The sequence below is a fragment of the Mobula birostris genome, chromosome 16 (genome assembly GCF_030028105.1).
Source record: "Mobula birostris isolate sMobBir1 chromosome 16, sMobBir1.hap1, whole genome shotgun sequence".
Taxonomy (NCBI): Eukaryota; Metazoa; Chordata; class Chondrichthyes; order Myliobatiformes; family Myliobatidae; genus Mobula; species Mobula birostris.
The window spans coordinates 10,126,380-10,149,696 of record NC_092385.1 but is presented as its reverse complement, the minus strand read 5'-3'; the positions used below and the strand labels follow the sequence as shown (position 1 = coordinate 10,149,696).

General features: G+C 46.9%; 1 protein-coding gene across 1 annotated transcript; it reads right to left on the bottom strand.

Annotated features, from left to right (window-relative positions):
• Window positions 1-1,940: 1,940 nt before the first annotated feature.
• LOC140210978 (cytokine-inducible SH2-containing protein-like) lies at window positions 1,941-17,957 on the bottom strand. Its single transcript, XM_072280291.1, has 3 exons — window positions 16,887-17,957; window positions 5,625-5,866; window positions 1,941-2,860 (listed from the first exon to the last, which is right to left on the bottom strand). The coding sequence occupies exons 1-3, from the start codon at window positions 16,904-16,906 to the stop codon at window positions 2,376-2,378; spliced, it is 747 nt and encodes a 248-aa protein (XP_072136392.1). The 5' UTR covers window positions 16,907-17,957; the 3' UTR covers window positions 1,941-2,375.
• Window positions 17,958-23,317: the final 5,360 nt, after the last annotated feature.

Here is a 23,317-nt window from a genome sequence, read left to right as displayed (position 1 = left end):
CAGCAAGAGTGGGATCTTTTCCTTTTTTGATGTTTTTTTTCCAGAAAAAGAAAAAAAAATGACCATGGCACGAAAGAGATTTTTTTTAGAAAATTGTCTTCAATTTGGGCACGTGCTGTCAAAAAAGTTTGCCAGCCCTGGTCTGCCTCAGTCAAGCAGCCAATATAGTCAAGGTCCCCACCTATCTCAAACATTCTCTCTTCTCTTGGACAGAAGATGCAAAATCCTGAAAGCATGTTCTGAACTTTGGTGTTATGAAACTACTAAATGTTTCCCTACTTTGATAAGGTGGACTCTTGACCTCACAATCTAGCTCATTCTGATCTTGCACCGGTCTGTCTACCTGCTCTTCACTTTCTCTGTAGCTGTTACACTTTATTCTGCATTCTGAACTTCGTTCTACCTCAATGCACTGTGCAGTGATCTGCTCTGTCGGAATGGTACGCAAGGGAAGCATTTCAGTCTATCTCAGAGCATTTGACAATAATAAACCAATTCCAATACATTATCTGCCAAAGACAGTTAATTTCCTCTTCTTTTCCCAATTCCTGAAGTGTACTACTATACCTGTACCCGCTAACCTCCTCAAGGTATCCATTTGATCCCAGTTGCCTATATCCTGAGCTCCTTAAATATCATCAAGTACCTACCTATACATAGAGCAGCAAGGCACATGGCCTTTGGCTCACAACGTTGTGCCGACCTTTTAACCTACTTGAAGATTAATCCAACCCTTCCATCCCACATAGCCCTCCAGGTTTCTTTCATCCATGTGCCGATCAAAGAACTCCGTAACGTATCTGCCTCTTTGGCTGTGCATTCCAATAGTGTTTTACTTTGATCTACCTCGACGCACTGTGTAATGATTTGATCAGCAGGAGCAGTTCCTCAATACATAAGACCATAAGATATAGGAGCAGATTTGGGCCATTCACCCCATCAAGTTTTCTCCACTATTCGATCATGGCTGATTTCTTTTCCACCTCAACGCCATAGTCCTGCATTCTCCCATAACTTTTGACGTCCTTACTAATCAAGAACAAGTCAACCTCTGTTTTAAATATACCCAATGACTTGCAACACGCTGGAGGAACTCAGCAGGTCGGGCAGCACCCGTGGAAACGATGAGTCGATGTTTCCACGGATGCTGCCCGACCTGCTGAGTTCCTCCAGTGTGTTGTGAGCGTTGCTTTGACCCCAGCATCTGCGGAGTATTTTGTGTGTACCCAATGACTTGACTGCCAGAGCCGTCTATGGCAATGAATTCCGCAGATTTACCACTCTCTGGCTAAAATTCCTCCTCATCTCTGTTCTAAATTGTTGTCCCTCTATTCTGAGGCAATGCCCTCTGGTCCTGGACTATCCCACTATTGGAAACATCCTCTCCACGTCCACTCCATCTAGGCCTTCAAATATTCGGTAGGCTTCCATGAGATCTCCCCTCCAGCGAATACAGGCCCAGAACCATAAAAAGTTAACCCTCTGGGTACATTCACTGACTGATACAAGGTGTGTTATTATGTACGCAAAATAAAGAACTTCAGTACCCAGTGGACAGTACAAAGGGCTCGCCCAGAACCGGAATCTTCGATGGGGAGCTGCTTTTGCACGCTCAGTGTTGAGCAGCAGTTCGGTAATAAAATGTTCTGACATAAACCCACACCAAGTTTGTCTTTATTAAGAACAAACATAATAATACTGGTAAGAGTATTTTTTTTAAACCAGAGCAAGACCTGAGTGTCTACCCTTCTATAGCTAGTCCACAGCATTTTGGTTATTTTTCGAGACGATATCCTGACGGAAACTCAGCATCCATTCACACTGGGCTCCTGTTTACACTTTCCGCCCTTTTCCAAATAGAATTACCATGAAAGTGACAATAATAAAGCAATTCTAGTTCCAACAATTGCCCTCATAGTGAATAGTCCTCTCAATACAAATTCAAATTGATTTAATAATACTTTATTAGAAAATATTGCATTTGCTTTTGGTCATTATTTTCTTAAATACAGTAACCTTAAAAATGTTCAAAGTGCATTTATTTTAATATAAAGGCCGTAGAATTTGTGTGTAATTTTCTGTAGATATGCATTCTGTTCCATATTAAGTAAGTCACACAATTCACATATTCCAAATATGATGTGTTGCTTCACATTTTAGTTGTGGAACAAACCTGCCAGGTCGAGTCCGCCAAAGTGTCAAGTACGTGGAGAACTCAATAAAATATGTGGCGTATATCTACTCCATGTCAACGTTACTGAAGCACCCATGAAGTGGCCACCTCTTAGCCAAGACCAAAAAGAAGCACCTGGTTGTACATTCTCTCCCCCTTCCCACTCCACCCTCCCCCCAGCACCCCTCCTTCCAGAAAAATGTCAGAAGAGGAATGGGTACTCTTCCAAGAACCTCTGTATGGGTTTCGGTAATGGGAGTTTGTCCACTTGTCCACGGGTGGCCTTGTTAATAGTCAATCGGCACAGGTGCTGGAGCGAGGGGAAGGAGTCCTTCCGGTGAAGGGGTTTGATGAGCTTCAGGTGGATGGCGGTGTCTTTGGGCGGAAGGGCCGTGGAGTCCGCTGCCTTGTCGCACCGGTCCACGGTGCAAGAGGTGACGTAATGCTGGATGAGACTGAGGACCTCCCGGAAGGCCAGGATCCTGGGCTTGGCGAGGTAGTAGGAGTCCAGACAGAACTTGCCGTTGCTGTATTCAATGCGGACGTTGGTGGGGCCACGGCTGGTCTTCACCGACAGGGTGAGCAGGTAGCTGGGGTGCGAGCTGTCCCGGATGAGGAAGGTCCCCTCCGGCATCTTGTTGAGTTGCTGCTTGGCCTCGTTGGCAGTGAGCGAGCCCCAGTACCATCCTGCAGCGGAAACACAAAATCGGTTACTTCGTTGAAGAGCCCATACCTCCCATCCATTCTTGCCTCTCGGACAAGATGGAAGAGCCCTCATTAGGAGGGCTGACCTCCATGTTTATCGAACACTCGGCTCTGAAACGAGCCTTGTATTTCATTGTCCGCCCGCCCACCTACATGACCTTCCCAGGCTCCATGCACTCAAACACCCACAACCCAAGGGCCCCACTTCTCAGAAGCCCAAAGGCCCCAGATTCTCAAAATCAGAATCAAATTAGCATTTAATATCACTGACATATGTCATGAAAGCAGTACAGTGCAACATATTTCTTAAACTACAAATTACAATAAGAAATATAAGTACATAAACAAACTAAATAGTGCTAAAAGACAGCAAAAATATAGATTGAGTGTTCAAAGGCTGGTTCATTGTCCATTCAGAAATCTGATGGTAGAGGGGAAGAAGCTGTTCCTAAAATGTTGAGTGTGTGTCCTCTATGTTGAGGCTCCTGTACCTCCTCTGTAATGGTAGTAATGAGAAGGGGTGAGGGGGATCCTTAATGATGGATGTCGCCTTTTTGAGGCATACACCCCATCAATTTCTACGTCCCATCCCTTAAAGGGACACAGCCCTCCTGAAAACCTCTCCACGTGCCGTGAAATCTTGCTGGGAGGCTACACTTCAGAAACTGTGGTTCTTGAAAATCTCTGCTTTCACCAGCAATCCCAACTTCAAGGAATCAAGAGTTAACTAGATTTGGATCTGGCTCCTAACCACGTGCCATGTTCACGAGGCTATTCGCCTAAATGATTGTAAATAAGAGTACAGGAAATAGAAGCCATTTGGACCCTCCTACCTACATGGTTTTCGGTCGGGCACTGGACACTCGGTGAGATTCGGCGGGGGGTGGGCACCCGGCGCTCGGCCGGGGGCCATGGTTGAGTGGTCAGTGACTTGGGCCAGCTCCCCCACCGGACTTAGTCTGGTGAGGTGGGTGTGAGGACACCCAGCAGGACTAAAAAAAGACAAGACCTGACAAAGAGCAGATGAGCTCCATGTGAGCCAACGGCCATCTTCCGTGGAAGAGATTAAAGCCTCACCACATATCTACGAATCGTATGCTATGCACCTAGTTAGAAGAGACACAATAAACTTGGGCGCTGCACTGTGTGCCTGGACCTGCCCGAGGCCTCCACCTAAGAAGGGCCGAGCTCGAAGAAGCAGCCGCGGCTGGAGGCCGACACAGCCTCGGGCTCGAGTTCAGCAGGGGGCGGCGGTGAGCGGTGCCAAGGCAGCCAGCGAGAGCAAACTGGAGGAGAGGCTGTACTCGGTGCTGTCGCAAGATCAAAGAAGATGGAGGTGCATAGCCGCCAACCCCAGATTCGGGACGGCACCCACTGACTGACTGACTGACCTGCTCTACCTCTCGATACTATTGAGTATAGCTGATCCATATTTCAGTGTGACTTCTCTGCTAACCCCATTTCTTTTGATTTGTTTAATAAATACCAGCCACTGAGAGTACTCAGTGACTAGAGACCCCTCACAGCTCTCTTGGGTACAGAATTTCAGAGAGTACTGCCTCAAAATTTGTCCTGAGTGAATGACCCCACATTTTGGGACAATAACGCCTACTTTTGGACATCCCAGCCAGAAGAAATATCGACATGCCGAGCACCAGCAGCAGGGCGTGGGCTCAAACTTGTAACTTCCCAAGTGCTATAACACTGAGCCCTCATAAACATTTCAGGTTCTGCAGATGCCGGAAACCCAGAGCAACACACACAACATGCTGGAGAAACTCAGCAGGTCAGGCAGCTTCTATGGAAGGGAATAAACAGTTGATGTTTCGGGCCAAGACCCTTCATTAGGTCTGGAAGCGGAGGAGGCAGAAGCTAGGATAAGAAGGTGAGCAAAGGGGAAGGAATACAAACTGGCAGGCCATAGGTGAAGCTAGGTGGGTGGGTGAGGGAGGGGGATGAAGTAAGAAGCTGGGAGATGATAGGCGGAAAAGGTAAAGGGCTGAAGAAGAAAGAATCTGATAGGAGAGTGGACCATGGGAGAAAGGGAAGGAGGTGGACACCAGAGGGAGGTGATGGGCAGGTGAGAAGAGGGGGACTGATAATGGGATATAGAAGAAGAGAGAAGGAAGAGGGACAGAGAAATTATGGGAAGTTAGGAACACCGATTTTCAAGTCATCAGGTTGGAAGCTAGCCAGGTGGAGTATGAGATGTTGCCTCTCCAACCTGACAGTGGCCTCTTAGTCGCAGTAGAAGCCATGGATTGACAAGTCACTCATTGTCTTCCCTGGCGAGAAGGACAGATTCAACAGCCAATGCTGAGGATGTTCTGCAATCTCTGGTTTTTTTTTTTTGAAGCTGATGAAAAGGTAAGGCGAAGAGAGGAACACGGGGGCTTAGAGTCACACACAAAGTGCAGGAGGAACTCAGCAGGTCAGGAGGTATCCATGGAAGGGAATAATGTGACAGCGTTTCAGACCAAGACCGTTTATGAAGTCCTGATGAAGGGTCTCCATTGATGCTGCCTGATTTACTGAGTTCCTCCAGCAGTTTGTGTGTGACACTGCATCCTCACTGAGATCCAGCTGAGGGGGGGGTTGTTAGAATTTGAACGCAACATTCAAAAGGCAGAACAGAGGTTTGTGGGGAAAAGAGGCAAATTTAACACCGTTTTCCGAAGAGAGGAGGGTGAAGCCTTGGGAAGGAAGCACGCGCACGGCAACAGCTCGGACGGTCGGGCGGTCTGACCTGACAGATCCAGTTGGCGGAGGGTAGTGGTCAGGCACTGCATATCGTCCTCGGGGTCCCTGCTCGGGGCGGGTTCCACGCTCAACGCCCTCCCCGGCACCACCGGAGCACTTTCTTCCTGGAAGGTCATCCGGGACACGTTCCGCGGGATCCGGTTCTCCTGTTGCTCCAAGAAAATGAATATGTCCGACCTGGACTGGGGTAGACTGATGGTTCTTGCTCCTTGCTGTGCCGGCAAAGGTCTACAGGGACGGGGGTTGGAGTGAGGTGGTGGGAAAAGAGAAAAAGAGATTCTTTTCAATACGACTTTCCATATAATTTTACAGCCCGCTTACACCCCCCCGTAAAGTGAGAACAGCAGACAACCAGAGGCAACGCCGTAGCTTAGCGCTCAGCGTAACTCTTTACAGCGCAAACGATCAGGGTTCAATTCCCGCCGCTGCCTGTAAGGAGTTTGTACATTCTCCCCGTGACCGCGTGGGGTCTCCCCTGGGGTGTTCCGGTTTCCTCCCACGTACAATCCAAAGACGTATTGATCAGTGAGTCGTGGGTGCGCTATGTTGCTGCCAGCGCCATGGCGACACACGCAGGCTGCCCCCAGCCTATCCTCAGACTGTGCCAGCCATTGACACAAACGGCCTGTTTCACTGTATGTTTCGGAGTTCCGGTGTACATATGACAAATAAAGCTAATCTTTCAATAAGTTAATTAAATTGAAACCATGGGTTTTTCTCTTCAGCCACCAGGGCCCCTTCTCGCCAGCTCACCAGTTGAACATTACGGGCCTCTCATCGGTTCATCCCTTCCCCTCCCAGTGCTGTGATAGTTCTACTGAACGCTCCCCTGACGGAGCAGCTACAGGAACCTGAAGACGAGAAAGTGGGGAGAACACAAGCTGGGGCCAAAAGTGTAAATGAGTAGTTGATGGCCCACATGGACTTGATAGGCCGAAAGGCCTTTACATGCTGAATCCCACCATGACTCTAGCTTAACAGATGCCCGGCACCAGCTGAAAAAAGCAGAGGAGGGCTTATCCATAGCAACCCACCCACTGTTCATTCCCTCAATGACCCGGTGACCTTCTCCAAACTTTATCCACCAATCACCTGGCAGCTTCTCTTTATGACCCCTCCCCCACCCAGCCACGTTCTCCCTCACCGGGTTTCACCTATCACCTTCTCGCTGGTACTCCCTCCTCCGTCCCTCACCTTCTTATTCTGGCTTCTTCCCCCTTCCTTTCCAGTCCTCCCGAAGGGTCCCAGCATGAAGCGTCAGCTCATTATTCCTCTCCATTGATGCTCCCCGGTCTGCTGAGCTCCTCCAGCATTTTGTGCCGGTTCAAATCAAGTTCTCTGGACTGCGCTAATCTCCACAGATCCTTCAAATGATCAGGACTGAGACTGACTCAAACTTTCCCACTGACGTTTAGCAGCTTAAACTAACAGGATTAAAATCAGCAGTAAAATGTCAGACCACTGGAAAATGGAAACTTGTTCAGGAACAGAGCCCAGATCTCAACATCACGTGATAGAAATCTTCCTCTGCAAGTATTTATCTGACTCCCCCGTTCAAAGCAACACACACACACACACACACACACAAAATGCTGGGGGAACTCAGCAGGCCAGGCAGCATTTACGGAAAAGAGAGAACAGTTTCAGGCCGAGACCTTTCATCGGGACTGGGGAGGGAGAAAGGAGGTCAGAGTAAGAAGGTGAGGGGAGGTGAGGAGGAAGTACAAGGTGATAGGCGAAACCATTAGAGGGGGAGGGGTGCAGTAAAGAGCTGGGAAGTTGATTGGCGAAAGAGCTAAAGGCCTGGTCCCCCTTTCAAAGATGTTACTGCATCCAGACAGCCATAGATTTGTAGAGTTGTACAGTAAGGAAATAAACCTTTTGGCACAACTCATCCACACTAATTGAGATACCTGACTATGTTAATCTCACTCGCCCATATCCCTCTAAACATTTCCAATCCAATGTACCTGTCCAAATTTCTTTTGGATGCTGTAATTGTCCAACCTGTTCCAAATATCCTCTGAGTGAAAATACTTGCCCCCTTCAGATCTCTTCAAATCCTTCCCTTCTCTCCTAAAAGGTAACACAAAATAATCTGCAGATGCTGGGGTATCGAAGAGAAGATTTGAACTTCTTCAGGGTAGGCATACCTTGAAGAGACTTCGCAGCGGAGCAGCGAATCGTAAACACAAAATAATCTGCAGATGCTGGGGTAATAGTAAACACAAAATAATCGGTCCTGACGAAGGGTTCCGGCCCGAAACGTCGACCGATCTTTTCCACGGATGTTGCCCGAGCTGCTGAGTTCCTCCAGCGTGTTGTGAGTGTTGCTTTCCCCTAAAAGCTACTTCCTCTTATTCTAGACTCCCAAACCAGGGAAAAAGACTGTGACTATGTGCCCTATATATCTACGCCCCTCCTAACTTTATAAAACTCTATAAGGTCAGACCTCAGCCTCTTTCAAAGGAAGAGCAGTCCCAGCCCATCTAAAGCAACACAAACAAAATGCTGGGGGAACTCAGCAGGCCAGCCTCTGTGGAGGGGAATAAAGAGTTGATGTTTTGGGACAATTTCTCCTTATAATTCAAGCCTTCCAATCCAGGCAACATTCCTGAATTCTAGGTTAATCACCTCCTTCCTAATGTGTGGTGACTGCATACAGAACTCCAGGAGTGGCCTAACCAACAATTTGTACAACTGTGAAATGGGCCTGTACTCAGGAAATCTCATTGAAACATTTCAAATATTGAAAGGCCTAGATAGAGTGGAATTGCAGAGGATGTTTCTAGAATGAGGAGATCTAGGACCAGAGCGCACAGCCTCAGAATCGAAGGAGGAGGAATTTCTTTAGCCAGACGGTGGTGAACCTGTGGAATCTTTGCCACAGACGGCTGTGGAGGCCAAGTCACTGGGAATATTCAAAGCAGAGGTTGATAGGTTCTTAATTAGTAAGAATGTCAAAGGTTACAGGGAGAAGGCAGGAGAATGGGGTTGAGAGGGACAATAAATCAGCCATGACGAACTGGCAGAGCAAGCTCGAGTGGCAGATTGGCCTAATTTTGTTCCTGTGTCCTATAGTCTTTGGGATCTACTCTCTCCTGAGTTACCATTTGGCTCTCACTAAACACGTAGGATATTTTAGGCTTCTCCTTCACCTTATCTTCCGGGAATATCTATCTTAACAAACTTTTCTACAGAAGTGGTTTGCCATTGCCTTCTTCTGGGCGGTGTGTTTACAAAACAGGTGACCCCAGCCATTATCAATACTCTTCAGAGATTGTCTGCCTGATGTCAGTGGTCACATAACCAGGACTTGTGATATGCACCAGCTGCTCATATGACCATCCACCACCTGCTCCCATACATTCACGTGACCGTGATCCGGGGTGGGGGAGGTGCTAAGCAGGTGCTACACCTTGCCCTAGGGTGAGCTGCAGGCTAGTGGAGGGAAGGAGCACCTCACACCTCCTTTGGTAGAGATGTAACTCCACCCCACCACCCAGAAAACAACTTAGGGAGACTAAAACATCTGTAGATGTCAACAAAGCTGAGAAAATCACAGCAAGTTTGTAAGCAACCAATTATCTCCGTGTTCATTACTGACTGGAGCATAAAGCATAATTCAAAATTAATTGCATCACAATATTCATATTTTTTATAATTCATAACGATGATGAGGACATTGGTTGCATCACCGTCTGCTCTGGAGGCTCCGACATACAGGATTGCAAGAGGCTGTGGAGGGCTGTAGTCTCAGTAAGCCTCAGCACGGGCGCAAACCTTCCCCCCATCAAGCATACCTTCAAATTACAGTGACTCAAGAAGATGGCACACACTAAATGCCAGGGGAACTCAGCAGGTCAGGCAGCAGCTATGGAAACGAATAGACCGTCGACGCTTTTGGAAAGATGGGGGGGGAGAGCACAGCAGTGGTGATAGGGGTTTCCATAGTTAGAGGAATAGAGACGTGATTCTGTGGATGTGGCAGAGATCCCGATTGCACATTGCCTCCCAGGTGCCAGGGTCAGGGGCGTCTTGCATCAGGTCCACGACATCCTAAAGGGGGAGGGTGAGCAGCCAGAACATATCCATAGGAGGAGAGAGGAGGTGCCAAAGAGAAAATTTAGGGAGCTGGGTAAGAAGTCGAAAAGCAGGCCCTCCCTCATTTTGGCCCAATTAAGCAGCTGCCCCAATTATTCATGGAAATAGTTAAAAGGGCATAAAAATGTCAAACTACTATTTAACTGAACAACAAGTGATGTATTTAAATGAAATACAGAACAAATTCGAACACTGATAGGCATCCGTTAGCCTCGTGAGACCATGGATTTGCGCCTTGGAAGGTTTCCAGGCCACAGGCCTGGGCAAGGTTGTATGCAGTTGCCTATGCTGCATCTCCCCTCTCCACACCACTGATGCTGTCCAAGGGAAGGGCACTAGGACCCATATAGCTTGGCACTGGTGTCGTCGCAGAGCAATGTGTGGTTAAGTGCCTTGCTCAAGGACACAACACACTGCCTCAGCTGAGGCTCGAACTAGCGACCTTCAGATCACTAGACCAATGCCTTAACCACTTGGCCACTATCAATACCACTTCAGTACTATAAAACTGTATTCGTTCCTAATAGTTATCAACGGAGGAATTCATCCAGTGTACGCTGCCGTGTTCTTTTGATTGACTCACGAGGATGATTCCAGGAATGAAGGGGTTAACATGTGAGGAGCGTTTGGCAGCTTTGGGCCTGTACTCACTGGAATTTAGAAGAATGCGGGGCGATCTCATTGAAACCTACCAAATGGTTGAAGGACTAGATAGGGTGGATATGGAGAGGATGTTTCCTCTGGTGGGGGTATCCAGAACTAGAGGGCACTGCCTCAAAATTGAGTAGCAACCTTTTAGAACAGGGGTGAGAAGGAATTTTTTAGCCAGAGAGTAGCGAGTCTGTGGAATGCTCTGCCACAGACTGTGGCGGAGGCCAAGTCCGTGGGTATATTTAAGATGGAAGTTGTTCGTTTCCTGATCAGTCAGGGCATCAAAGGATATGGCGAGAAGGCAGGTGTGTGGGGTTGAGTGGGATTTGGAATCAGTCATGGTGGAATGGCAGAGCAGATTCGATGGGCTGAATAGCCCAATCCATCTCCCATGTCTTATGGTCTTATGGACAGTAAATGAACAAAATCAGATCAGACACCTAGTGCAGACAATGGACCATCTTCAATGTTTTCAGTGATTGCATCCACCAAATCTTCATTTTCATTGTAGCATTCAAGACAATTGTTGATACCTTCAAATTCTTCATAGGTCCTAACTTGCTGAAGTGGTGAAATCATTTCATTTTCACTCCTGGCCATTTCTGCATCCCTAGGCCTGAATGCTTGAAACTACAGTTAGCAAAACAATTCTAAATTGTGTTACTGCTTACTCCTCACCAACTATCAGTGACAAAGTTCACTGTTTTTTGAACACAAACAGACGCAAGTGACGATATTTAAAAATGGTTTGTTCTAAACACTGTGTCTAACAGTGACGTGCCACGCACATGACAGGCACTGGTTACAGCCTATTCATCAACAGTCTCCTGTTCCATTTAAGCAGCATTTTGTCCCAAATAGATGAAAGAAATCCCAGCTATTTTTCTCAATTTGTTTTTGATATTCAAGAATTGTCCCAAATAAGCAGCTGCTTTGAATAAACAATAGCCTGCATATATTATGTATATACACACACAGTATTTATAGACTTATTACAATACTATAACTTATTATTATAAGTTCAATAATAAGAATTTATTTATTGACAAATAAATTCTTGATTGGCAAAGGGGTTAAGGATTATTCTGCCCTAAATACTTGATCTCCACCGCCCTCTGGCAACAAATTCCACAGATTCCATATTTTCTCACCTCAGTCCTAAAAGGGCATCCCCACAAGTCTAAGCCTTTCTTGACCGTGTTTTGAAATGTGGATTTGAATTATTCTGCCACAGCTGGCTGGGAGAATTAACCTGAATTCATTGCATGTTTCTAGAATTTAAAAACTAAGTTTAGACATGGTGGGCAGGGAACCAGCAGGCTGTTGCACAAATTCATTAGTTCCACATAACTTCTCCATCCTCAGACCCACAATAATGTGGTTGTCTCCAAACCTGCTGAGTCATTCATTGTACCAAGCAGCGGCTGATAACCACTGCAGACTGCCCGCACCCGACAAGTCAGTTAAAACATGAAAGCAACACGATCCTGCAGGTGCTGGAAATCTTGAGCAATACACACGCACAAAATGCTGGAGGAACTCAGCAGGTTAAGCAGCATCTATGGAGGGGAATAAACAGTTGCTGTTTCGGGCCAAGATCATTCATCAGGATCAGAACTGGCTAAATAATCAGTTATTTAAAAAAATAACAGGCATTTTCTATGATTCCTCCAACTGCAGGAGACACTGAAGAGGGGGCTGAGACACTGTCAGTGCCTTCAGAAAAAGGCGAGCGTGAACGGTGTGTTTACTGAAGAAGGTAAAAGGCTAATTACAATTGTTTCAATGAGCTTCATAAACCTGGGCTCTCTGACATGTAACAATATTAATTACCAGGGTAGATGAGTGCTTTGGTTATAGTGCTGCCAAGAACTGGTGCAGCTGTAGTTGGTTAACACTTCTCCGTAAAGAGGAAATGGGGAATTCAGACGGACAGAAAACTAACAGATCTAGTTTGGTTTGTTTCTCTTTTTGTGTTGTACTTGTTCACAGAGAACCCAGTTACCTCTCTCCCGCTCACACACATACACAGGAAGAAGGTACAGAAGTCCCAGGACTCACACCACCAGGTTCAGGAACAGTTATTACCCCTCAACCATCATGTTTCAGAACCAGAGGGGATAACTTCAATCAACTTCACTTGCCCCATCACTGAAATGTTCCCAAAACCTATAGACTCATTTTCAAGGACTCTTCATCTCATGTTCTTGATATTTATTGCTTATTTATCTATTATTATTATTATTATCATTTCTTTTTGTATTTACACAGCGCAGTTTGTTGTCTTTTGCACAGTAGTTGAATGCCCAGTTGGTGTGGTCTTTCATTGATTCTATTGAGGATTTATTAAGTACACCCTTAAGAAAATGAATCTCAGGTATTTATTGTATATGGTGACATATGTGTACTTTGATAATAAATTTACTTTGAACTTTGAAGCACACATACCAAACTCAAATTCATACAAACGCACATACATATGTACAAACACACTCACGCTAGCACATATGCACACATACAAACACACACACACACACCCATACAGAGACACAAACACACACACACACACACACAAACGTGGCTTCATTTTTTTTTCAGGTGCCCTAACTGGTTTAGAAAAGCCTTCAGGATTTGTGACAGATTCATATTTATGAATTTGATGTTGCAACACACCACCATTTTAGACTTGGCTGCTGTACAAAATCCTTTTAATGGTGGCTTCTTTAAGTTTATATGGCAGTTGTATGATCCCTTCCATAGAGAAAGCTGTGACAGTGTTCCGTGGAGCCTGGAGTGGAACTGGGTGCTGAACCACAGCTAGTATGAGAAGAGCTTTCTTCTGATCACATGGTGGATACACCCGGCAACAGTGCACAACATTGGCTTTCGAAAGGTGCATCACCTACCTGCTCCAACAGACTGCCCTCCACTCTCTCCACACCAATCCCAACCTCACCAGCAAATCCACAGGCAAGGACGGTGCTGTTCTAGTCTGGCAGACTGACCTCTACCGTGCTGAGGCCGGGAGGCAGCGCCCAGACTCTCTCGCTTACCCTTGAACCAGGACCCCAGCGAGAAGCATCAGGCCACTGTCACCCACACCAGCACCTCCCAGGATTTCCACTCTACAGTCTCTACAGTGTGTGTGCCTGTGTGTGTGTGTGTGTGCACGCCTGTGAGTGTGTGTGTGTATGTGTATATATATATGTGTGTATGTGTGTGTATATGCGTGTATGTGTGTGTGTATATATATATATGCGTGTATGTGTGTGTGTATATATATATATATATATATGTGTGTGTATGTATGTGTATGTATGCGCGTGTGTGTGTGTGTGTGTGTGTGTGTGTGTGTGTGTGTGTGTGTGTGTGTGTGTGTGACTCCAGAGATGCTGACTGAGATCCCCAGCATTTTGTGTGTGTGCTCCAGATTTCCAGCATCTCTTTCTTGAAAAAAGATCTTGTGACCCCTTTGGGATAACTTGCATGTGCCAAAGGAAGGGTAGGGGATTTAAAGCCTGATCAATATCACCAAAAGAAATATTTGGTGATCCATGTCAATATCACCAAAAAACTTGCCACACCAGCTTGTTGCTGTCTATGGGGCTTGCTGTCCCTTAATTTGTCCCCCTCCCCCCTTGCTACACTCGAGGAGTTGCTTCCTGGGGTAAGAATTAAAACAAAAACAAGATACTTGAAATGAAAAATAAACCAAAAGGGAAAAGGGAAACACTCAGCAGGTTGGGCAGCATCTGAGGAGAGAGAAGCAGTTAACGTTTCATCTGGTGAAAGTTTGACATGTTAACTGCTTCTGGAGGGGAAGACAGTTGACGTTTTGGGCTGAGACCCTTCATCGGGACTGGAAAGGAAGGCTGCAGAAGCCGGAGTAAGAAGGTGGGGGGGGGTTTGGGGGAGGGGGAAGAAGTACAAGCTGGCAGATGGTAGGTGAGGGAGAAGGTGGGTGAGTGAGGGGGAGGGGATGACATAAGCTGGATGGGGATAGGTGGATGAGGAAAGGGCCGAAGAAGGAATATGATAGGAGAGAAGAGTGGACCATGGGAGAAGGAGAAGGGGGACAGGCATCTGAGGGAGGTGATAGGCAGGTGAGTAAGAGAGAGGGGTGAGAGGGGGAAAAGAATGAGGAACAGGAAAAGAAAGAAGGGGAAAGGGGGAGATTAGAGAAATTGATGTCCATGCCATCAGGTTGGAGGTTATCCAGGTGGGTATGAGTTGTTGGTCCTCCGACCTGAGAGTAGCCTCATCATGGCGGTAGAGGAGGCCATGGACAGACATGTCACTCTGTGGCATCTCCAACAGCTCTGCTCCGCAGGAAGGCAGATGCAATGGCCAACACTGGGGATAGCTTCAGTCACTGAATTTTTAAACAACACTAATAACATTGGAGTAGTGTCATACTGGTGTGCAATTGCTTCACTCTCCGGGTGAACTTTTGAAGTAGCTTCCTACACCTTTTGGCTGAAGTTACTACACCGTGCGTAGGCAGAGCTTCCCTACGTTGGAAACGTTGCCATTGTGGGGAATGTACTTGCTTTGCCACGTGTCATGATTATGCCACCAGCACCTCCCTGAGACGTGACACCCGTCACTGGAGAGGGATGCCCTCGCCTGTGGAGGGGAACAAACAGTCAACGCTTCAGGCCGAAACCCTTCAGCGACACTGTTTATTCATTTCCACAGGCGCTGCCCGACCTGCCGACTTCCTCCGGCGTTTTGTAATTGTAATCAATCACATACAAGAGAAAATCTGCAGATGCTGTCAGTCAAAGTAACACACACAAAATGCTGGAGGAACTCGGCAGGCCAGGCAGCATCCATGGAACACACCGTCTTGATGAAGGGTCTTGGCCCCAAATGCCGACTGTTTACCCTTTTCCATAGATGCCGCCTAGCTGGCTGAGTTCCTCCAGCATTTTGTGTGTATTACTAATAATTCATAGAGTGAAATTTGAATAATTCACTCCAGGGCAGAGAGTGGACCTGACTCTCCGTTAGCAGCTCCGGCAAGTAGCCCCCAGGCAGTCAAACTGGTTCCCAATAACTTCCATTGCGAACAGCCATCGCCGATCCCGGAATCCCGCTGGAAACCACGTGGATTGCGTGCAATGTCCACGGTTCCCTCCTCAACCTTTTCCCTTCGCCTTTTTCATTCAAGCACCACCAGCACGACCCTACAACCTTCCTCCTCAATCAAGCCCCCCTCCCCTCCGCTCCGTCAATCTCGCCGCGATGTTAGATTGAGTGGAGGGCGCTGCGTCAGTGCAACGTGTGGTTGTTGATTAAAGAGTCGCCGGGTTCAAAGCGGGTGGGGTGGGCAAATTTCCATTTAGCAAGGTGGGTAGAAGAAGACGGTGGGGATTGTCAGAAATTGGATGGGATGAGGAAGAAACGGGGAATAATTCCAACAGCAACACTAATTAAGACGAACGACAACTAGTCAACCTGTGACTGTTATCATTTAGTTAACTATTGAAATTTGGGCGATTGATAATTGTGGCGTCCCAGTTACCAGAACCCCAGCCCTAAGGTTTGGCCCCCGTTCTCCACAAGAGCCAGAATCCGTTTTTTTATCCTCCGTAAGCCGTTTGTTAACATTATACAACAAAACCATAAACCAGAGTAACATATACAAAATGTTAGCAGATCAGCAAGCACCTATGAGGGAAATACTCATTTATCACGGAACGACACCGCTTCAGCAGTCCCGCATGGGACAGTTTAGTACGTCTTTGGACTGTGGGTGAAAACCCGAGCGCCAAGGGGGAAACCCAAGGCTCCTTAAGGACCTGCACCGGAATTGAACCCCAAACTCCGGAGCGCCCCGGGCTGTAATAGATTCGCGCTAACCGCTACCCTACCGTGACATAATTGAAGAGTTGCATAAAGGGCCTGACGAAGGGTCTCGGCCTGAAACGTCGACTCGTTACTCCTTTCCATCAATCCTGCCCAACTTGCTGAGTTTCTCCAGCATTTTGTGCGCGATGTACAATGAAACCATCAGTTTACAATAGTTCACCTGTATTATCACTGGCCTCGTTCCGCGCTGTAAATCTCTAAACGCCCCCAAACCCGGTTTTGTAGACTTATTGCGAAGAATATTTGTGTTACTCCCTTCAGAATGTCAGGGGCCACGGATTCACGCGGTCGCCGCGAAACGGAGACACTAAAATTACTTGGAATTATGAATCCCTTATCCGCTGCAATTTGCCTATATTCTGTCCGTATTTCCTACAGGCTCCTGAATCGCGACTGCCCTTTTGAAATCGCCTCTTCAAACGTTCAAAACAATCATTTTATAGTTACCCAAATTATTGTCTCTCTTATAGACAACGCTGGGACATTTAACAGCGATTTCGTTGTCACCGGTCAATATTTTTGCACCAGATTGTGTCAGGGCACAAACAAAACTACACAACAATTTGTCAAAACATGCTTCACGCGGGAGACAATTTCACAAGAGAAAAGTAACACTCACCCTCGCAGGCAAAGTAACATGTCACTTGGCCAGGCTGAACACTCTGAACACGCTGAACAGTTGGAAGTTGACGGAGTTCGTTCACCGAGCGTCCCCACACTCCGATCTCTTCACGCGGGTAAGGTTTCGCCTTCCAACGTAGGGTGGCGGTTATGAAAACACGGGAGGAGGAAGAAACTGCAACTATTTTTTTTCGCAATAGATAATAATAAACAAAATAAATAATGTTTAAACACCAGTCGTGTTTATTTAATTCACTTCTGAAATTCAGAGAGTCTGCGGCGTTCCGTCTCCACCAAGTTCAAAGCCAGAATGAACACTGAGACCGGCAGGCAAAGGAGGTCGGTAATGAGTGCCGGGTTTAGATGCCCTATTAATGTGATTCCAAGAATGACGGGGGTTCCTAGAATTTCACGAGTGAGAGAGCAACTCTGAAGAGCGAAACCGAAGTAAAGTTCTGTCAGGCGACCAATAAAAAGCCGGCGACCCGTTCTTTTCCCATCCGTGGACTCGACTTTCTTCAGCTCGAATGTGAAGGCGCGTTTAATTCATGGCAGAGCGTACCTTACCAGTGACCAGAGTCTCTCCCACCCCGCCCCCCTCCTCCTGTTTCTGGGTCAGGTTTTCCGCCAGAGAATGTGTCACCGCCGATGACAGAAATGCCTTTGATACAGTTCCAGGAAATTTCCAAGAATTCACAGCTGTGCGTCAGGACGAGGAAGGAGAGCCTCCGTGAAACCAGTAAGAGAGCCTAGCGCTGGTGCGCCACGCCGTGCAACACAACCCCGGCCAAACAAACAACCCGGGATTATACCTGGCGGCTTCGAGCCAGTCCAGGACAATAAAGGGAGGGGTAGGACTGTTTTAAAGGGAGGGGGTGTTTGAACCACACAGGCAGAAACCGTCATTAAAATAAGCAGGAGTTTGGGGTAATCCTGTACCAAGTTGGGATGACATAATCAAGAGAAAATCTGTAAATATTCGAAATCAAAGCAACACACACAAAACGCTGGAAGAACTCAGCAGGTCAGGCAACATCTATGGAAAAGAAGACTGGACGAGGGGGTCTCGGTTCGAAACGCCGACTGACTACTCTTTTCCATAGGTGCTCCAGCATTTTGTGTGTGTTCGGGTGACATAATTGGGTCGTGGTTAGACACTGCTACCTCCCTCGGTTCAATTTTGATCTACGGCGCTAGGTTAGTGTAGCGGTTCGAGCAGCGCTTTTCAGTGGCGGAGGCTGCGGTTCGATTCCTGCCGCTGACTCTGATTTTCCCGCCTTGACTGATCTGCGCTGTCTGTGTGGAGTTTGCATGCGTTTCCTCCAGTTTCATAGAACATTACAATACAGCACATCTCCTTCAGCCCCCGACGGTGTGCCGAAACTTTACCCGACTCCAAAATCAATCTCTTTCCTCTTACATTGTTCTCCATGTTTCTATCATCCGTGTGCCTACCCGTCTACGAATGTCTTAAATGTTTGCGAGGTATCTGCCTCCACCAGCACCCCTGGCGGGGCGTTCACACACCCATCACTCTCTATGTGGAAAAAAAAACTTAGCTCTGACATTCCCCCCGCCCCTCATATTTTCCTCCAATCACCTTAAAATGATGCCCCATTTCCACCCTGGGGACAAGTCTCTGGCTGTCCATTTGATCTACGTTTCTCGTCATTGCGTCCACCTCTATCGAGCCACTTCCCATCCTCCGCGTACCTATTCATTTGTTGAGGTCCAGCGTGGAATGAGCCCTTCGAGGCGCGCCAGCCAGCAACCCCCGGTTTAACCCTCGCCTAATCACAGGGCTGTGAGAGGAAATCTGAGCTCCCGGAGGAAACCCACGCAGTCACTACAAACGCCTTGCAGGCAGCGGTGGGCATTGAACCCGGGTCACTGGTATCACTGAATTCTGGGCCAGTTCCGGGGGCGGGGGGGGCTCCAAATTTACATTCCATCGCTCCCTTGGTCTATACGAGGTGCAAATCCTCAAGTGTGTAGGAGCTGTTTGATTGACCTGTATCCAATTAGTCTTAAGCAAAACAAAATCTTGAAATTATTAATTGCCCACCATTGGCTTCCAAACATCTGAGGATTTACCAAGGCTCGTCAAGATCCAGACCAACAATTCAACCCCTTGTCTTAAGACTTAATGACACAAGAAATAGAATCATAGAAACATAGAAAATAGGTGCAGGAGTAGGCCATTCGGCCCTTCGAGCCTGCACCACCATTCAGTATGGTTATGGCTGATCATCCAACTCAGAACCCTGTACCTGCCTTCTCTCCATACCCCCGATCCCTTTAGCCACAAGGGCCATATCTAACTTCCTCTTAAATATAGCCAACGAACTGGCCTCAACTGTTTCCTGTGGCAGAGAATTCCACAGATTCACCACTCTCTGTGTGAAGAAGTTTTTCCTCATCTCGGTCCTAAAAGGCTTCCCCTTTATCCTTAAACTGTGACCCCTCATTCTGGACTTCCCCAACATCGGGAACAATCTTCCTGCATCTAACCTGTCCAATCCCTTTAGGATTTTATACGATTCAATAAGATCCCCCCTCAATCTTCTAAATTCCAGAGAGTATAAGCCTAGTCGATCCAGTCTTTCATCATATGAAAATCTTGCCATCCCAGGAATCAATCTGGTGAACCTTCTTTGTATTCCCTCTAAGGCAAGAATATCTTTCCTCAGATTAGGGGACCAAAACTGCACACAATACTCCAGGTGTGGTCTCACCAAGGCCTTGTACAACTGCAATAGTACCTCCCTGCTCCTGTACTCGAATCCTCTTGCTATGAATGCCAGCATACCATTTGCCTTTTTCACCGCCTGCTGTACCTGCATGCCCACTTTCAATGACTGGTGTATAATGACACCCAGGTCTCATTGCACCTCCCCTTTTCCTAATTGGCCACCATTCAGATAATAATCTGTTTTCCTGTTTTTGCCACCAGAGTGGATAACCTCACATTTATTCACATTAAATTGCATCTGCCATGAATTTGCCCACTCACCTAACCTATCCAAGTCATCCTGCATCCTCTTAGCATCCTCCTCACAGCTAACACTGCCGCCCAGCTTCGTGTCATCCGCAAACTTGGAGATGCTGCACTTAATTCCCTCATCTAAGTCATTAACATATATTGTAAACAACTGGGGTCCCAGCACTGAGCCTTGCAGTACCCCACTAGTCACTGCAAATAGAAACAGGACTGGGGCAACAAACCTGTGATTATCAAAGTACATATAGTATAAATCACCATATGCTATCCTGAAATTCATTTTCTTGCAGGCATTCACAGTAGAGCAAAGGACACCATTCAATATCCATTTTGCCTCAGAGCTTTTTCCCTGCACCAACCACATACAGTATGCTGATGTATCCCCACATTCCCTTAACATCCCAATATTTATCAACCGGTGTCTCATGTAGATCGAACAGAAGCAGAACAGCCCCCTCGGCTCATGAAGCCTGTGCCCAGCGTGATGCCAATCTAATAATCTCCACTGTCGGCACACAGTGCATATCCCTCTATTCCCAGTCTGCCTAGATTGGGGGCTCCCAACCTGGCATCCACAGACCCCTCAGTAAATGGCAGGGGCTCATACCATACAAAAGGTTTGGAACCCCTGGTCTAGATGCTTCTTAAGTGTTGAAGATTAAAGAATAATTTTATCTGTCACATTACATCAAAACAGTCTGTGAACTGCGCAGTTTTGCGTAAACAACAAACACTGTCCGAGGATGTGCTGGGGGCAGCCCACAAGTGGCACCTCGTTTCCAGTGCCAACATAACATGCCCACAACTTGCTGGCCTACTAACTCGTACATCCTTGGGAGGTGGGCACAAACTGGAGCACCCAGAGGAAACCCATACTGTCACGGGGAGGACGTACAAATTCTTACGGGCAGCGCCGGGAATTGAACCCTGACAGGTGATCACTGGCACTGTAAAGCGAACGTGCTAACCGCTATGCTACCGTGTCACCCTGTGTTGCTGCCATATCTGCTCCTACCACCACCAGGCACCTGCCATTCTCTGTGTAAAAAAAAAGTCACCTTATCAATTTCTTTTAAACTTTCCCCTATTACCTTAAACGTTCTGCCCTGTAGGATTTGACATTTCCGCCCTGGGAAAAAGACTCTGGCTACCAAAACCCTCTCTCTGTGCCTCTCATAATTGTGTACATTTTCATCAGGTCTCCTTTCAGCCTCCAGTGTTCCAGAGGAAACCCTGCTTACAGTTAAACCCTCTGATCCAGGCAATGTCGTGGTCAATTACTGCTGTGCTCTCTCCAAAGACTCCACATCCAAAAATGCACATAATACTCCAAGTGCACCAGACTAATGTTTTCTAAATTGACATTGTGACTTTTATATTTAATGTCCTAATGAGGGCGAGCATACTATATCCTTTCAGATTTGCTTATTTGTCACATGCATATCAAAACATACAGTGAAATGTGTCCTCAGGAAATATAACATAAAGATGTGTTTTGGGCAGCCCACAAGTATCATAGAACATAGAACACAGAATAGTACAGCATAGTACAGGCCTTTCGGCCCATCATGTTGTGCCGACCCTTAAACTCTACCTCCCATATAACCCGCCCCCCCCACCTTAAATTCCTCCATATACCTGCCTAGTAGTCTCTTAAATTTCACTAGTGTATCTGCCTCCACCACTGACTCAGGCAGTGCATTCCATGCACCAACCACTCTCTGAGTAAAAAACCTTCCTCTAATATCCCCCTTGAACTTCCCATCCCTTACCTTAAAGCCATGTCCCCTTGTACTGAGCAGTGGTGCCCTGTGGAAGAGGTGCTGGCTATCCACTCTATCTATTCCTCTTAATATCTTGTATACCTCTATCATGTCTCCTCTCATCCTCCTTCTCTCTAAAGAGTAAAGCCCTAGCTCCCTTAATCTCTGATCATGATGCATACTCTCTAAACCAGGCAGCATCCTGGTAAATCTCCTCTGTACCCTTTCCAATGCTTCCACATCCTTCCTATAGTGAGGCGACCAGAACTGGACACAGTACTCCGAGTGTGGCCTAACCTGGGTTTTATAGAGCTGCATCATTACCTCGCGACTCTTAAACTTAGAGTATCAGCGCACAATCTGATGCCAAGATAGCATGTTCACTATGCTTAGCGGAACAACACTGAACACAACAAGCAACAGAACATCAACAGCTAAAGAAGCCCCTTTGCTCCCTCCCACCCACTCACCTGGACAGACTTCCAACCCCCGCACAGGCCACCGGTCCTCCAGTCGCCATTACGTTCACAGATTCACAGACAACAGGCTTCCGACTTCCCCCGTGGACTCTCAGACTTGCGGACCCAGTCTCACAATGTGCACTGCAATATGAGAACCCAAGTGCGGAGGAACTACAGACTCTGATGTGGAAGTGGTGACGAGAGTTTATTCATAATTTATTCAGTGGAACAGGTCAAAAGCTTTAAGTTCCTTGGAGTCCATATCACAAATGACCTGACTTGGTCCAGCCAAGCAGAGTCCACTGCCAAGAAGGCCCACCAGGGCCTTTACTTCCTGAGAAAACTAAAGAAATTTGGCCTGTCCCCTAAAACCCTCACAAATTTTTATAGACGCACCGTAGAAAGCATTCTTCTAGGGTGCATCACAACCTGGTATGGAAGTTGTCCTGTCCAAGACCGGAAGAAGCTGCAGAAGATCGTGAACACGGCGCAGCACATCACACAAACCAATCTTCCGTCCTTGGACTCACTTTACACCGCACGCTGTCGGAGCAGTGCTGCCAGGATAATCAAGGACATGACCCACCCAGCCAACACACTTTTCGTCCCTCTTCCCTCCGGGAGAAGGCTCAGGAGCTTGAAGACTCGTATGGCCAGATTTGGGAACAGCTTCTTTCCAACTGTGATAAGACTGCTGAACAGATCCTGGCCCAGATCTGGGCCGTACCCTCCAAGTGTCTGGACCTGCCTCTCGGTTTTTTTACACTACCTTACTTTCCATTTTCTGTTTTCTATTTATGATTTATAATTTAAATTTTTAATATTTACTATCGATTTGTACTCCAGGGAGCAGGAAGCGCAGAATCAAATATCGCTGTGATGATTGTATGTTCTAGTATCAATTGTTTGGCAACAATAAAGTATAAAGTATAATAATTCTAAAGGAACATCAGTAGCTTGGTGAGACGCAACATTCTCAAAACTAGGACCCCGCAATAAGCACTAATCGGGCATACACTTAAATAATTCAAGTAACATGGCATCCCCAAGCCTATCAAAATAAACTTAACAAGCTTAAACAGAAGGCACTGGAAGACTGCATTACAAAGAGCAAGTTAGTTCGAGAGAAACATGAGGAACTCTAACTGATTAACAACCCTTATTAAACAGCAATTAACCAATTAACCAACCCTACTGAGTTCAT